Here is an 18,031-nt window from a genome sequence, read left to right as displayed (position 1 = left end):
TTCAGGGCGTGAATTCTGTCCATGACTTCATCATAAGAAGTCTCCTTCTGGAGCGAGTTGTCTAGCTCCTCAAACCAAAAAGACGCTGCAGTAGTTACAGGAATAATGCAAGAATTTGGTTGAAGAAGAAAACCTTGTTGAACAAAAAATTTCTTAAGCAAACCTTCTAATATTTTATCCATAGGATCTTTGAAAGCGCAACTATCTTCTATTGGTATAGTCGTGCACTTAGCTAGTGTTGAAACTGCCCCCTCTACCTTAGGGACCGTCTGCCACGCGTCCCTTCTAGGGTCAACAATGGGGAACATTTTCTTAAATATAGGGGGGGGGGGGGGGACAAAAGGTACACCTGGTCTCTCCCACTCCCTAGTCACGATATCCGCCACCCTCTTAGGTATCGGAAACGTATCAGTGTGTACTGGGACCTCTAGGAATTTGTCCATTTTACACAATTTTTCTGGGACCACCAAAGGGTCACAATCATCAAGTGTAGCTAGGACCTTCTTAAGCAGGGCGCGGAGGTGTTCTAACTTAAATTTAAATGCTATTGTATCTGGCTCTGCCTTCTGAGAAACTTTTCCTGTGTCAGAAATTTCTCCCTCAGACAGGCCGTCCCTCACCGCCAAGTCAGATTGATGTGAGGGCACTACAGATAAATTATCCTCTGCGTCTGCTTGCTCATTTTCTGTATTTAAAACTGAGCAATCACGCTTCCTAGGAAAAGCTGGCAGTTTGGATAAAAATGCTGCGAGAGAATTATCCATTACTGCTGCTAACTGTTGAAAAGTAATAGCAATCGGTGCGCTAGATGTACTGGGCATCGCTTGCGCGGGCATAGCTTGTATTGACACAGAAGGAGAGGATAGCAGACTATCCTCACTACCTTCAGCTAAAGAATCATCTTGGGCTACATCTTTAAGCGTGACTGTACGGTCCTTAAGCTGTTTGGACGCTATAGCACACTTCACACATAAATTTAATGGGGGCACCGCCTTGGCCTTTAAACATACAGAACAAAGGCTATCTGAAGCGTCAGACATGTTTGAGAGACTTAGACAGAACTTCAATGCAATAAAAAATAATTTTGACAAAAACGTTACTGTGTCTTTAAATAATAAAAGTGCACACTTTATTACTAAAACATCAAAAAACCATCAAATAAACATCCGATTTTAATAAAATTTTCACCACATTGTCTCAATGCTTTGAAAAGATTGCACACAATTTTTCAGATCAATTAACCCCTTAATGCCCAAACCGGAGCTAAGAACAGCAGTTAACCGGTTAAAAACACTACAGCACAATGCCACAGTCTCTACTGTGGCTTTTACCTTCCTTAGGGATTATTTGAGTAGGAAATAAGCCTCTCTGAAGTCCTTTCTGAGGTCTCTGGACTCCCCACGTGAAGCTGCATGAACTGTCTAGCAAAAACAACTGCGCAACTGAGGCGCGAAAAGGAGGCCCCCTCCCTCTTGATTCCAGAGTGGTGGGGCCTTTTTGACTAGGTTAGGTGTCTAAATAAGTGCCAGGCGCCATAATAAACCCCATAAGTGTTTTAAAAGTCTCAAAAACACCCTATTCATACTGAATCATGCTAATAAAGCAATCGATTAAGCCCACAATAGTGTCAACCAGCATTGAGCCCTTGATTTAAGCCATCATTTTATACTGAGTCTGAGAAAAATGGCTTACCTATCCCTGAGGGGTCTTGTTAGAAAAATGACTGATCATAACTGAAGCAGTTAAGCCTGCAAACTGTTCCCCCCAACTGAAGTTCTCCTGTATTCAACAGTCCTGTGTGGGAACAGCAATGGATTTTAGTTACTGGTGCTAAAATCATCTTCCTCTCAGCAGAAATCTTCATCACTTTCTGCTTCAGAGTAAATAGTACAAGCCGGCACCATTTTAAAATAAACTTTTGATAGAAGAAATAAAAACTACAAATCTAACACCACAAACTCTTTACCACCCCCCGTGGAGATGCTACTTGTTAGAGCGGCAAAGAGAATGACTGGGGGGGCGGAGCCTGAGGGGAGCTATATGGACAGCTCTGCTGTGTGCTCTCTTTGCCACTTCCTATAGGGATTGAGAATATCCCACAAGTAAGGATGAAGCCGTGGACCGGATACACCAATGTAGGAGAAATATAGTTTATACATATAAATATACATATATGTTTAAATAGATATACATTATATATATATATATATATATATATATATATATATATGTATCAGAATTAGACACAACCTAATTCCTACAAATATAAATTTCAACATCCAGAAGGATTGATTTAGAGAACTTATAGGCATACAATTTGATTGTATTAATATCAGTTTATATAGAATAGATTAATTTTATTTTAATGGCATATTTTAGGGGTTTTGTAGGGAATTTTAAATTTTAAATAATCTTTTAGATTTATATTATTGTAATATGAGCTTGGGATATGTAATTTAACTACAAAAGGTTGCTAGATGGAACTATAATTTTCCCTTATTTTTAAACACATATATATAATAGTTATTCTCATTAGCATATTGCAAAATAATGTTATAAATTTTTCTTAACAGGAGATTAGGTGAAAGTAGCATTCATACAAGCATTGCAAAACAACAGGTTGATAGATACTGTACTGAAATGGAACAGCTCACAGTATATCACTAGTTGCCAATAGTCAAAATGGCTGATGCAGTGCACTCATTTAAGGACCTACGTGTATAAGTTTTAGAGATGTAGGGGGGCGGCCCCACCTCTGAAGAAGCGTCCAATAGCGTCGCGAAACGCGTCAGGCTCCGCCCCCGACATTTACACGCTCTGTTTGAGTAGCACTATAGGCATAGAGGCGAGTTGCGGTTAATCTTCTGACAAGCCCAAAGCCTAGAGCACACATTACAGTAGCAGTACTTTCTATGCAGATCAGAATACGCTGAATTTATTTTGTTCGTTTTCAAGTGTGTTGTGAAGTGTTTTTAAACAAGTTTACAGTAGCATTTTAGTGAAACACCAGTGTGGTATTTGCCCCTCACATTGGGGATTGTAATAAACTTAGATTTTCCATAAATCTATCAGTTTGCTTAATCGGGCTAGATATTTCCCCCATCCCTTTCCCCCTGTCACAAACAAAAGGGAAAATAGTGGAAGGAAAAAAAACCAGGTCTGAAACAAGGAATAAGAGCTGTACCGGTAGGGGTGAAATTCCTTTACACTGGATACTCTAGAGGAGTGAGAAACAACGCTGATTATTGGTTCAGGAGAAGGCTAACTACAGCCCACAAGTTATATACTTACCCCATATCGATTGAGGCAACACCAAGTGAGTGGCCATTTGTATGTATATATTCTGTCTGTGAAGCCATAACATACTGCACCCAGATCCGCTTTTTTGTGCGCCCCATCCCTCTTCTACCTATATATATATATATATATATATATATATATATATATATATATATATATATATACACACTTACCCATAGAAGTTATTGATAAACGTTCCCCTAATCTATAAAACAATATGAGGTATTAATTCTATAGGTTCTTTCATACAGTACTAGGGCACATACATGAGCAACGTAGTTCATTAGTAAAAGATAGTACTACATTATTGGTTACTTGAATGCAATTACTTTTATATTTACGTCTGAGACTGTACTAACTTTGCTCTTGATGCATTCCTTTCGACTATTAACGAGAGTTAATTAGTTTCTGACATTCAGACCTGAGGAAGGGGATACTCTGTCCCCAAAACGTTACATTAAAAGTTTGGTGTTTGAAAAGACCAGTGAGTGCAAGTCTTTGCTACTATTGTCTACTACCCACTAGCACCCTGGCAGCTGAATTTGGAAGCGAGAGTGCTCATCTATGGCAATATATATATATATATATATATATATATATATATATATATATGCAATAATATAATCTCTTTTAGGGAGTAGATTCTCTGTTTATGTCTTACAGATTACAGTTAATCTCTCAGAGAGAGGGCATGGCCCACTCTGTGTATTATACATATGGTTATGGATGGTTCTTTCTTTTAGGGAGGAATTTTTCAGCTCATATATTTTGCAGGTGCCTTCGTAGCATTTAAAGGTTTTTTATGGGCATCAATACAATTTCAGAATCTCTTATTGAAAGGAGATTTTCAGTTTTTTTTGTGGTTGTAGTAGCTTGTATTTGTTTTGAATTAAAATATAATTTTATTGGTGCATGATTTTTCTTGCATGCACATGGAGGCGATTATCCGATATCTCTCTTATGAGTAGATTTTCTTCTAAGGCATATTGCAGCATGTATTTCCATAAAGGGGGAATACATTTTATATGGTTGATTTTTTAGACAGGAGTACATAGTAGATTATTTCTCTCTGATTTGCTCTATTATCATTTATCCCTCTTGGGAACTTTGTTTTTACTTATTTTAATCTCCCCGGTATTGGTTAATTTGTGCTGGAGTTTTCCTGATAGGATAGACAGTATATTGCTCATCTTACTGCACTTAACAGCCTGCGGTAGTAGACTGATGGTTAGCTTAGTTGCCTAGCAAGCGGAAGTTTTGCAGTTTGAATCCAACTACTTGCACTTTGAAATGTGTTCGTAGCTGATCTCTTCTGAGATCTTTAAAGTGATGCATGCTCAGACAATGGAGCACAGATCCTCTGTCTTGGTGACTCTCAGGCTCATAAGTCCCAAGACACATGCTTCTTGAGACCATCACGGGGGGGTTGCGACTACAGATGTCAGCTTTTCTGACTGGGGAGCAGTTGTCCTTCGTTAAGAGATCAGAGTATCCGGATTCAGATGGAGCCTGTCCTTCTTATAACTATCTTAGAGTAGTGAGCACTCTTCAATGTTTTGATAGCTTGTCCCCATCAGAGTTCGGTAAGATTTCTTATCGGACTACATCACTTCGGTGGTTTATATCAACCTTCAGGGTTTAAGTAGTTCTTTGGAGATGACGGAGGTGTCTCAGATTCTTTAGGACGGAGTCTAACTTCGGTCTCTTTTCTGCTATTCTCTTCCCAGGGCGAATATCTGGGAGGAGGATTTTCTGAGCAGGGAGACTTTTTTCCCAGGGTACTAGGCTATTCATCTGGAGATATTCCTCAGGGTGATTTAAACAGTTGGGCTTTATAGCTTCTCGTCTAATCACCAAGTTTCCCAGATATGGATCCAGTTCAAGGGATCCGCTGACAGTATTGGAAGACGACCTAGCGTTTCCGTGGAATATCAGTATGATTTTCCTTTTTCCTCTGTTTGCCCTTCTTGTTCAGGGGATAACCCATATCAAATAGGAGCAGACATTGGTTTTTCAAATTGCTTTAGCTTGGCCTCGCAGGAATTGGTTGGTGGACCTGGTGGAGATATCCGTTTCTCCTACGGGGAAGTTTCAGCTGAGGAAGGACCTTCTACTTCAGAGACTTTTTGTTTTTTCATATCTAGATTCTCTGACGCTGCCTGCGGGGAGGTTGTTTTGTCTTAGCTAGACGAGATCTTTCCGATTAGAATCCAAGCTTGTAGCCTAGTGCCTCGCAAGATATTCCATAGGGTTTGCCGCACGTATTTTTACTAGTGCGATTCTTAGGGTTTCCTGGAATTAGTTCCCCCCTATTCTGTCTTTTCTCCAGGAGGGTCTGGAGAAGGGTTGGTAATGAAGGGTCAGATTTCTGCCCTCTCTGTTCTGTTTCATAAGCGTTTGGCTGACATCTAGCTCTTTAGTCCTTTATCAGGGCTGGGCCAGGATTATGCCTGTGTTTATTCCTGCTGCTCTTTCCTGGAGCTTTACTTTTGTTCTTCGGTTTCTGCAGCAGGCTCCATTTGAGCCGATGCAGTCTGTTGATATTATGTATTGTGTTTTCTAGCTATTTCCTCTGCTCGTAGAGTCTCAGATTTCGGCTCTACAGTATGAACCGCTTATCTTTTTCTTTTTCTCCCTGCTGATAAGCGTTCCTTCGTACCACATTGGGATTTCTTCCTACTGTGTTTTTGGACTGCAATGTCAATCAGGATATTGTTGTTCAATTGCTCTGTCTTGATCCTTCTTCTCAGAAAGAACGTTTGTTACACAAACTGAATGTGGTGTGTGATCTCATATTCATATCCAGGCTACTAAGACTTTTGTTTGGTCAATCCTCTGTCCTTTTGTGTGCTATTTACTGGCATTCATAGGGGCCAGAAGACCACGTCAGCTCCTCTTTCCTTTTAGTTGAGGAGTGTCTTTTGATTGCCTTATGAGATTGTTGGACATCGACCTCCTGAGAGGATTTCGGCTCATTTATTTAGGGCTGTTTTTTCTTTTGGCCCTTTATGGACAAGGCTTCTGTGGAGTAAATTTAAAAGGCAGCCTCTTGGTCCTTGTTAGATACATTCTCTGATATTTTTCAAATTCAAAGTTTTTGCCTCTGTTGAGGTTTCCTTTGGGAGAATGGGTTTTTTACGCAGTGGTGCCCTCGGTTTAGGTCCGCCTGTCTTGTTTCTCTCTCCCTTTCCATTCTGTGTCCTCTAGCTTGGGTATTGGTTCCCACTACTAATTAGAATGGATTTGTGGACTCTCCATGCCATTGGAAAGAAAACAAAATGTATGCTTACCTGATAAATTATTTTATTTCCTTTCATGGAGAGTCCACAACCTGCCCTTGTCTAAATTCAAGGCGGTTTATTATGTTTCTAAACTTCAGGCACTTCTATACCCTTGGTGTTCTCTTTCCATATTCCTCGGCTGAATGACTGGGGATTATGGGAAGTGGGAGGGATACTTAAAGCTTTTGCTGGGGTGTTCTTTGCCTTCTCCTGGTGGCCAGGAGTTGTATTCCCACTAGTAATTAGAATGGATTTGTGTACTCCACTCCAGGAAAGCATACATTTTTTTCCTTCCAATACAGTACAGCTGAAAAAGTTGATCAAATATAAATTATTTAAATTAAATCCAATTGGGAGCAAACCTAACAATAATTAACACTTAAAGCCGCTATTAGTACCTCTGTAAAAGGGAGAGATATTCAGAGGGTTGTATGGAATTCTACAGTAAATGTTTTCTATGCTACTATTTAAATATGAAAAAATATATTAAAACACATCACTTAGCAACCTACATAATTATCTAAGACAGTTTGAAACATAAAAATAAATAAAAAATGTAAATTAACCAGAAAGTCTGCTTCAGGATCAAAGCCTTTTCTTCAATCCAGCTTTTCCTCGTATCCATAGACATCCCTTTTCCAGCATCCAAAACAGAAGGTGGGTATTCTGAAACGAAACAAGTATAATCAAGGACTATATGAGCAGTATTTGACTATTTGTTTGTTACTGAAATTCTTTCAATACTAAATGCATATAAAAAAAAATTATGCTTACCTGATAAATGTATTTCTTTTTTGACATGATGAGTCCACGGATCATCTTCATTACTAATGGGATATTCACCTCCTGGTCAGCAGGAGGAGGCAAAGAGCACCACAGCAGAGCTGTTAAATAGCTCCTCCCTTCCCTACCACTCCAGTCATTCGACCGAAGTTAGGAAGAGAAAGGAAAAGCCAAGGTGCAGAGGTGTCTGAAGTTTAAAATAACCCACAACCTGTCTAAAAACACAGGGCGGGCCATGGACTCATCGTGTCAAAAAAGAAATACATTTATCAGGTAAGCATACATTTTCTTTTCTTTTTTTAAGACACAATGAGTCCAGGGATCATCTTAATTACTAATGGGATTTAATACCCAAGCTAGAGTACACAGATGATACGGGAGGGACAAGACAGGGAACCTAAACGGAAAGCACCACTGCATGAAGAACCTTTCTCCCAAAAGCTGACTTAGCCGAGGCAAAAATACCAAATTTGTAGAACTTTGAAAAAGTGTGAAGAGAGGACCAAGTTGCAGCCTTGCACACCTGTTCCACGGAAGCTTCATTTTTCGAACGCCCATAAGGAAGCAACAGCCCTCATGGAATGAGCCGTAACTCTCTCGGGAGGCTGCTGTCCAACAGTCTCATATGCAAAACGTATGATACTCTTCAGTCAAAAAGAAAGAAAAATAGCCTTAGCTTTCTGACCCTTGCGTTTTCCTGAGAAAACCACAAACAAAGAATTGTGCAGAAGTCTTTCCTTCTGAAAAAAAGGATTAGGACACAAGGAAGGAACAAGAATCTCTTGATTAATATTCCAATCAGAACAACCTTAGGAAGAAATCCTAATTTAGTACGTAAAAACTACCTTATCTGAATAGAAATAAGATAAGGAGACTCCAAATGTAATGCCGAGAGCTCTGACACTCTCCCAGAAAAAGAAATAGCAACAAGAAATAAAACTTTCCAAGATAATGACTTAATATCTAAGGAATGCATAGGCTCAAACGGAGCTCCCTGAAGAACTAAATTAAGACTCCATGGAAGAGTAACTGTTTCAAACCCAGGCCTGATCCTGACTAAGGCCTGACAAAAGAACTGCACATCTGGAACATCCGCCAGACGTTTGAATATTAAAAAGCCGAGATTAACCCTTAGGGAACTCACCGACAAAACCTTTCTCCAAACCTTCTTGGAGAAAGGACAAAATTCCAGGAATCCGAAATCTACTCCAAGAGTAACCGATAAAAATAATTTTTCTAATTACAGGATTAAGAGTCTGGATCATGGTCTCTATGACCGATTCTGAAAAACCCTGTTTGAACACGATTAAGCGTTCAATCTCCAAGCAGTCAGCTTCAGAGAAGCTAGCTTTCGATGAAAGAAAGGCACTTGAATTAAAAAGGTCCTTCCTCAACTGAAGACTCCTAGGTGGAAAGGATAACATGTTCACCAGATCTGCATATCAAATCCTGCGACGTCCAGCCGGTGCAATGGAGATCACGGAGATCCTGTCCTGATTGACTCGAACAATAATCAGAGGAAGAAGATCAAACGGAGGAAATAGGTATGCAAGACTAAGGTACCGCCAGGGCAATTATCATTACCGGCTTAGGATCCCCTGACCGCAAACCACACCTCGTAAACCTGACATTCTGACGAGACACCATGAAAACCATTCCGGCTGACCCCATCTTAAAATCAGACTCGGAAAACCTTCCGGATGGAGTGTCCATTCTCCCAGATGAGAAGACTGCCTGCTCAGGAAGTCTGTCTCCCAGTCCACCCCTGGCAGAAGGAACGTCGACAGACAGGAGTGGACTTCCGCCCCTCTTGATGGTTGAGGTAAACCACTGAGACATGTTCTGATTGGAATCAGAGAAACTGGACCGAGGCCAACTGGAGCCAGGCCAGAAGAGCATTGAAGATCGCTCTCAGTTCCAAAATGTCTATAGGAAGAGCAGATTCTGAACAATCATCATTCAAGAGGATCCCTTGTCTCCTTCTCCAGTAAATATTGTAGGAGACAAATCGGCCTAACCTCCGTTCCTTATCGAAGTATGAGAAAATGCAGAGGTGTGAAAAGGAAATGAGTAAATGGGATGATGTCAAATGCCGCTACCATCAGTCCGGGAACCTCCATGTACTGAACCACTGAAGGCCAAGAAGCGTACTGAAGGACTAGACAACTATCGGAAATCTAGATTTTCTGACTCCTGACAGAAAAAACTACATAGATATGGAATCTATTATGGTTCCCCAGAAGAATACCCTTGGAATTAGGAACCAAGAAACTCTTTCCTTGCTATTGAAAGGATGACGCCTGGACAAGGATGACATCCAGAAAAGGGTGCCAATTTAATGCCCCATAACTGAAGTACCACCAACAGCGAACCCATAAAATCTGAAAATATTCTGGGAGCTGTGGAAGGACCAAACTGAAAGTGTTTGCCTAGGAAATAAACCTTAGGGACCTGTGATGATCCCAGCGATGGGAACATGCAAATAAGCGTCCTTTAAACCTTGTCATAAGTTGACCCTCTTGGATCAAAGGAAAATGCAGCGAATAGCTTCCATATAGAAGGACGGTACTGTTTCGACTCTTGAAATCTAAAATTGAAATAAGTCTCAAACTCTGTTCCTGAATCTGAACAAAAAGAATCACTCCCACAGGCAGGGGAGGTCTCCTCTTTACTATATCTGGTTCCAAATATTCTGGATTTGAGGGAAGAGTCTGTCCAAATAGAACCAGACAACAAAGAACTAATATGCTCCCCCCAAAGGTAGCAATACCAACCTGGGATGCCCTCTTGAGCAAACCCACTACCCAATAATCCATAGGATCCTGAAAATGAACAACTATCCTCTATAGGTATAGAAAACTCCTGGCTAGCATGGAAACTGTCCCTTAAAACTTGTGATGCCAAGACTCCTTGAGAGGTCCGCTAAGGGAACTTCTCTATCTATTTAGGAAATGTAGATAAAACATAATTTATGTAAGAATTTACCTGATAAATTAATTTCTTTCATATTGGCAAGAGTCCATGAGTTAGTGACGTGTGGGATATACAATCCTACCAGGAGGGGCAACGTTTCCCAAACCTCCAAATGCCTATAAATACACCCCTCACCACACCCACAATTCAGTTTAACAAATAGCCAAGTAGTGGGGTGATAAAGAAAGGAGTAAAAAGCATCAACAAAGGAATTTGGAAATAATTGTGCTTTATACAAAAAAATCATAACCACCATAAAAAAAGGGTGGGCCTCATGGACTCTTGCCAATATGAAAGAAATTAATTTATCAGGTAAATTCTTACACAAATTATGTTTTCTTTCATGTAATTGGCAAGAGTCCATGAGCTAGTGACATATGGGATATCAATACCCAAGATGTGGAACTCCACGCAAGAGTTACTAGAGAGGGAGGGATAAAATAAAAAAACAGCCATTTTCCGCTGCCAAAATAATCCACAACCCAAATTATAAGTTTATTCTTTAATGACAAGAAAAACTGCAAACATCAGCAGAAGAATCAAACTGAAACAGGTGCCTGAAGAACTTTTCTACCAAAAACTGCTTCTGAAGAAGCAAATACATCAAAAAGGTAGAATTTAGTAAATGTATGGAGAGGACCAAGTTGCCGCTTTGCAAATCTGATCAACTGAAGCTTCATTCTTAAAAGCCCACTAAGTGGAAACTGATCTCGTAGAATGAGCTGTAATTCTCTGAGGCGGGGTCTGACCCGACTCCAAATAAGCTTGAAGAATCAAAAGCTTTAACCAAGAAGCCAAGGAAATAGCAGAAGCCTTCTGACCTTTCCTAGGACCAGAAAAAATAACAAATGGACTAGAAGTCTTCCTGAAATCTTTAGTAGCTTCAACATAATATTTCAAAGCTCTCACCACATCCAAAGAATGTAAGGATCTTTCCAAAGAATTCTTAGGACATAAGGAAGGGACAACAATTTCTCTACTAATGTTGTTAGAATTCACAACCTTAGGTAAAAATTTAAATGAAGTCCGCAAAACCGCCTTCTCCTGATGAAAATCAGAAAAGGAGATTCACAAGAAAGAGCAGAAAGCTCAGAAACTCTTCTAGCAGAAGAGAAGACTCCAAGGAGGAGAAATTGATTTAATGACAGGCTTAATACGAACTAAAGCCTGTACAAAACAGTGAATATAACAGAAAGAGCAGAGATTTGTCCTTTCAAAGAACTTGCAGACAAACCCTTATACAAACCATCCTGAAGAAACTGTAAAATTCTAGGAATCCTAAAAGAATGCCAAGAGAATTTATGAGAAGAACACCATGAAATGTAAGTCTTCCAAACTCGATAATATATCTTTCTAGAGACAGATTTACAAGCTTGTAACATAGTATTAATCACTGAGTCAGAGAAACCTCTATGACTTAGCACTAAGCGTTCAATTTCCATACCTTCAAATTTAATGATTTGAGATCCTGATGGAAAAACGGACCTTGAGATAGAAGGTCCAGCCTTAATGGAAGTGGCCAAGGTTGGCAACTGGACATCCGAACAAGATCCGCATACCAAAACCTGTGTGGCCATGCTGGAGCCACCAGCAACACAAACGATTGTTCCATGATGATTTTGGAGATCACTCTTGGAAAAAGAACTAGAGGCAGGAAAATGTAAGCAGGATGATAACAACAAGGTTAGTGTCAGAGCATCCACTGCTTCCGCCTTAACATCCCTGGAACTGGACAGGTATCTGGGAAGTTTCTTGTTTAGATGAGAGGCCATCAGATCTATCTCTGGAAGACCCCACATCTGAACAATCTGAGAAAACACATCTGGATGGAGAGACCACTCCCCTGGATGTAAAGTCTGACGGCTGAGATAATCCGCCTGCCAATTGTCTACACCTGGAATATGCAGCGCAGAGATTAGACAGGAGCTGGATTCCGCCCAAGCAAATATCCGAGATACTTCTTTCATAGCTTGTGGAATGTGAGTCCCACCCTGATGATTGACACATGTGATATTGTCTGTCTGAAAGCAAATGAATGGTTCTCTTTTCAACAGAGGCCAAAACTGAAGAGCTCTGAGAATTGCACGGAGTTCTAAAATATTGATTTGTAATCTCGCCTCTTGAGATTTCCAAACCCCTTGCGCTGTCAGAGATCCCCAAACAGCTCCCCAACTTGAACTAAACGCTGGTGATTTAACCACCACGTCGGAGAGTGTCGAAAATTCAGATTTAAGGATATTAATTGTGATATCTTTGTATAATCCCTGCACCATTGATTCAGCATACAAAGTTGGAGAGGTCTCATGTGAAAACAAGCAAAAGGAATCGCGTCCGATGATGCAGTCATGAGGCCTAAAACTTCCATGCACATAGCCACTGAAGGGAATGACTGAGACTGAAGGTGCCGACAGGCTACAAACAATTTCAAACGTCTCTTGTCTGCTAGAGACAGAGTCATGGACACTGAATCTATCTGGAAACCTAAAAAGGTGACCCTTGTCTGAAGAATCAAGAAACTTTTTGGTAAATTGATCCTCCAACCATGTTTTTGAAGAAACAACACTAGTTGATTCGTGGGAGATTCTGCAGAACGTAAAGACTGAGCTAGTACCAAGATATTGTCCAAATAAGGAAACACTGCAATACCCTGCTCTCTGATTACAGAGAGTAGGGCACCTAGAACCTTAGAAAAGATTCTTGGAGCTGTTGCTAGGCAAATGGAAGAGCAACAAATTGGTAATGCTTGTCTAGAAAAGAGAATCTCAGGAACTGATAATGTTCTGGATGAATCGGAATATGAAGGTATGCATCCTGCAAGTCTATTGTAGACATATAATGTCCTTGCTGAACAAAAGCAGAATAGTCTTTATAGTCACCATCTTGAACGTTGGTACTCTTACATAACGATTCAAAATTTTCAGATCCAGAACTGGTCTGTATGAATTTTCCTTCTTTGGGACAATGAAAAGATTTGAATAAAACCCCAGACCTTGTTCCTGAAAAGGAACTGGCATCATTACCCCTGAAGACCAGGTCTGAAACATACTTCAGGAAAGCCTGAGCATTTACTGGATTTTGCTGGGATGCGTGAGAGAAAACATCTTCTCACAGGAGGTCTTACTCTGAATCCTATTCGATACCCTTGAGAGACAATGCTCTGAATCCATTGATTTTGGACAGAATTTATCCAAATATCCTTGAAAAACCCTAACCTGCCCCCTACCAGCTGAACTGGAATGAGGGCCGCACCTTCATGCGGACTTAGGGGTTGACTTTGGTTTTTTAAAAGGCTTGGATTTATTCCAATTTGAGGAAGGCTTCCAATTGGAAACAGATTCCTTGGGGGAAAAGAGTAGATTTTTGTTCCTTATTTTGACGAAAGGAACGAAAACGGTTAGAAGCCTTAGATTTACCCTTAGGTTTTTTATACTGAGGCAGAAAAATTCCCTTTCCCCCAGTAACAGTTGAAATAATAGAATCCAACTGAGAACCAAATAAATTATTACCTTGGAAAGAAAGAGATAGTAATCTAGATTTAGATGTCATATCAGCATTCCAAGATTTAAGCCACAAAGCTCTTCTAGCTAAAATAGCTTAAGATATGGATCTAACATCTACATTTACGCCATATCTTATGGTAAATCTTCAAAGTAACAGGCTTATGTGCCTCAATTAAGGTATCTATGACTGAATCAGAAAAACCTCGCTTAGATAAAATTAGGCATTCAATCTCCAAGCAGTCAGCTGCAGAGAAACAAGATTCGGATGATGGAAGGGACCCTGATCCGCATACCAAATCCTGCGAGGCCACGCAGGAGCAATGAGAATTACAGACGACCTCTCCTGTTTGACTCGAGCAATCACCCTGGGAAGAAGAGCAAACGGAGGAAATACATAAGCTAGGCTGAAAGACCAAGGTCATGCCAGGGCATCTATCAGATCCGCCTGATTCCTGGACCTGGACCCGTCTAACTCCGGTCTGCCCCATCTGAGAATAAGGCTGGAAAAAATCTCCGGATGGAGTTCCCATTCCCCCGGATGAAAAGCCTGCCTGCTCAGAAAATCTGCTTCCCAGTTTTCCACCCCTGAGATGTAGATCGCAGACAGATGGCAGGAGTGAAACTCTGCCCACTGAATTATCTTGGCTACTTCTGTCATCGCTAAGGAACTCCTTGTTCCTCCCTGATGATTGATGTAAGCTACCGTCGTTATGTTGTCCGACTGAAATCTGATGAATTGGACCGAAGCCAACTGAGGCCAAGCCCGAAGAGCATTGAATATTGCTCTCAACTCCAGAATATTGATGGGAAGTAGAGACTCCGCCGGAGTCCATACACCGTGAGCCCTTAGGGAGTTCCAAACTGCTCCCCAACCTAACAGACTGGCATCCGTTGTCACTATCACTCATGGGGGTCTGCAGAAGCATGTCCCCTGAGACAGATGATCCAGTGACAACCACCATAGAAGAGAATTCCTTGTCTCTTGATCCAGAGATATGAGGAGACAGATCTGTATAAACTCCATTCCACTGCCTGAGCATGCTCAATTGCAGAGGTCTGAGATGAAACCGTGCAAATGGTACTATGTCCATTGCCGCCACCATTAAACCAATTACCTCCATGCACTGAGCCACTGACGGACGAGGAATGGACCGAATGGCTCGACATGTATCCAGAATTTTTAACTTTCTGACCTCCGTCAGAAAAATCTTCATTGAAATAGAGTCGATTATAGTTCCCAGAAAAGGCACCCTTGTCTGAGGAACTAACAAACTCTTTTCCAGGTTTACCTTCCACCCGTGGGTTCTTAGGAAGGAAAGCACAATGTCGGTATGGGACCTTGCCAGATGAAATGTTGACTCCTGGATCAGAATATCGTCCAAATAAGGCGCCACTGCAATGCCCCACAGTCTTAGAACCGCCAGTAAAGACCCCAGAACCTTTGTGAAAATTCTGGGTGCCGTGGCTAGACCGAAAGGAAGAGCCACGAACTGGAAGTGTTTGTCCAGAAATGCAAATCTCAGGAACTTGTAATGATCTCTGTGGATGGGAACATGAAGGTAAGCATTCTTTAAATCCACTGTTGTCATAAATTGACCCTCTTGAACCAATGGAAGTATGGTACGAATGATTTCCATCTTGAAAGATGGAACTCTGAGAAACTTGTTTAGACTCTTGAGATCTAAGATAGGTCTGAAAGTTCCCTCTTTTTTGGGAACTACAAACAGATTTGAGTAAAACCCCTGTCCCTGCTCCTGAATTGGAAAGGGACAGATTACTCCCATGGAGGAGAGGTCTCTCATACAGCGTAAGAACGCCTCTCTTTTTATCTGGTCTACAGATAATCGTGAAAGAAGGAACCTTCCTCTGGGGAAAGAATTTTTGAAATCCAGTTTGTATCCCTGAGACACTATATCTATTGCCCAGGGATCCTGAACATCTCTCATCCAAGCTTGGACGACAAAAGACAATCTGCCCCCTACTAGATCCGGTCCCGAATTGGGGGCCAACCCTTCATGCTGACTTGGGAGCAGCAGCAGGTTTCTTAGATTGTTTACCCTTGTTCCAAGACTGGTTGGGTCTCCAGGTAGACTTGGTTTGAGAATAGCTCCCTTTCTGCTTAGAGGAAGAGGAGGAGGGAGTTCCCTTGAAATTTTGAAAGGAACGAAAATTACTCTGTCGTCCCCTCTGTTTGGATCTCTTATCCTGAGGGAGAAGATGACCCTTACCCCCCATAATATCAGAAATAATTTCCTTCAGGTCAGGTCCGAACAAGGTCTTTCCCTTGGAAGGAATAGCCAAAAGTTTAGATTTGGAAGAAACATCTGCAGACCAAGGCTTTAACCATAAAGCTCTGCGTGCTAAGATGGAGAACCCCAAACTTTTAGCCGCTAGTTTGGTAATCTGCAGAGAGGCATCTGTAATAAAGGAATTAGCCAGTTTAAGAGCTTTAATCCTATCCTGTATTTCTTCCAAAGAAGTCTCAGTTTTAAGGGAATCCTCTAGAGCATCAAACCAGTAAGCAGCCGCACTTGTAACTGTAACAATGCAGGCTGCCAGTTGCAATAACAAACCCTGATGAACATAAATCTTTTTAAGTAAACCCTCTAATTTCTTATCCATAGGGTCTTTAAAAGCACAACTATCCTCAATAGGAATAGTAGTCCATTTAGCTAAGGTAGAAATAGCTCCTTCCACCCCTAGGGACCATCTGCCAAGAGTCCCTAATAGAGTCAGCAATAGGGTACATTTTCTTGAAAATCGGAGAAGGAGAAAAAGGAATACCTGGTCTCTCCCATTCCTTAGCAATGATCTCTAAAGTTCTCTTAGGAACTGGAAAAACATCAGAATAAGCAGGAACTTCTAAATATCTATCCAGCTTACTTAATTTTTCTGGAGCAACCACAATAGAATCACAGTCATCCAGAATCACCAAAACCTCCTTTAGTAAAAGACAGAGGTGCTCAAGTTTAAATCTAAAAGAAACCACTTCTGATTTAGTTACTGGCAAAATACTTCCTGAGTCAGAAAGTTCCCCTTCAGATAAGACCCCCATACCCCCCACTTCAGAGCTCAGAGAGGGTATATCAGAGATCGCCAACTGGGCATCAGAAGCTGTATTAACCCCATGGGCTTCCTTTCTTTTGCGTTTACCGTGAAAAATAGGAAAAGCAGACAATGCCTCAGAAAGTGCGGATGACATAACAGACGCAATATCCTTTAAAGTAATTGCAGCAGAAGCTGCAGAGGTACTTGGCTCCACTTGAGCCGGCGTTAAGGGCTGTGACGCTTGACTCTGCATCTCATCAGTAGAACCCTGAGAACCATCCGCTACTGACAATTTCTTATCAAACACAATTTGCTCCCTAAATTTAAGAGCCTTGTCAATACATGCAGGACAAAAAGTAACCAGGGGTTCCACATTTGCATTTAAACACATGGAACACATAACATTTTGAAGTTCTTCCATGTTGAAAAAAAACTGAATTTATGCTTATCTGATAAATTTCTCTCTCTTGTGATGTATCGAGACCACGGATTGATCCATACTTGTGGGATATTCTCCTTCCCAACAGGAAGTGCAGAGAGAGTGCACCCACAGCAGAGCTGTCTATATAGCTAATCCCTTAGCTCCACCCCCCAGTCATTCGACCGAAGGCTAGGAAGAAAAAGGAGAAACTATAGGGTGCAGTGGTGACTGAAGTTTTTTAAATAAAAATATACTACCTGTCTTAAATAGACAGGGCGGGCCGTGGACTCGATACATCACAAGAGAAAGAAATTTATCAGGTAAGCATAAATTCAGTTTTCTCTTTTAAGATGTATCGAGTCCACGGATTCATCCATACTTGTGGGATACCAATACCAAAGCTTTAGGACACGGATGAAGGGAGAGACAAGACAGGTACCTTAAATGGAAGGCACCACTGCTTGTAGAACCTTTCTCCCAAAAATAGCCTCCGAAGAAGCAAAAGTATAGAATTTGGAAAATTTGGAAAAAACATAATTTATGTAAGAACTTACCTGATAAATTTATTTATTTCATATTAGCAAGAGTCCATGAGCTAGTGACGTATGATATATACATTCCTACCAGGAGGGGCAAAGTTTCCCAAACCTCAAAATGCCTATAAATACACCCCTCACCACACCCACAATTCAGTTTAACGCATAGCCAAGAAGTGGGGTGATAAG

The 18,031-nt window shown here is 40.9% G+C and overlaps 1 protein-coding gene across 1 annotated transcript in view; it reads right to left on the bottom strand.

Annotated features, from left to right (window-relative positions):
- Positions 1 to 17,306, bottom strand: part of LOC128638893 (DNA ligase 1) — a gene marked incomplete in the record, with an annotated part of 517,030 nt that extends 499,724 nt beyond the window's left edge. Inside the window, 2 exon segments of the mRNA XM_053691021.1 lie at positions 7,148 to 7,247; positions 16,895 to 17,306. Coding sequence (XP_053546996.1) covers positions 7,148 to 7,247; positions 16,895 to 17,306 — 512 coding nt within the window.
- Positions 17,307 to 18,031: the final 725 nt, after the last annotated feature.

The sequence above is a fragment of the Bombina bombina genome, chromosome 8 (genome assembly GCF_027579735.1).
Source record: "Bombina bombina isolate aBomBom1 chromosome 8, aBomBom1.pri, whole genome shotgun sequence".
NCBI classification, from domain to species: domain Eukaryota; kingdom Metazoa; phylum Chordata; class Amphibia; order Anura; family Bombinatoridae; genus Bombina; species Bombina bombina.
The sequence above is the reverse complement of the archived record's forward strand: the minus strand, read 5'-3'. Positions and strand labels throughout refer to the sequence as shown.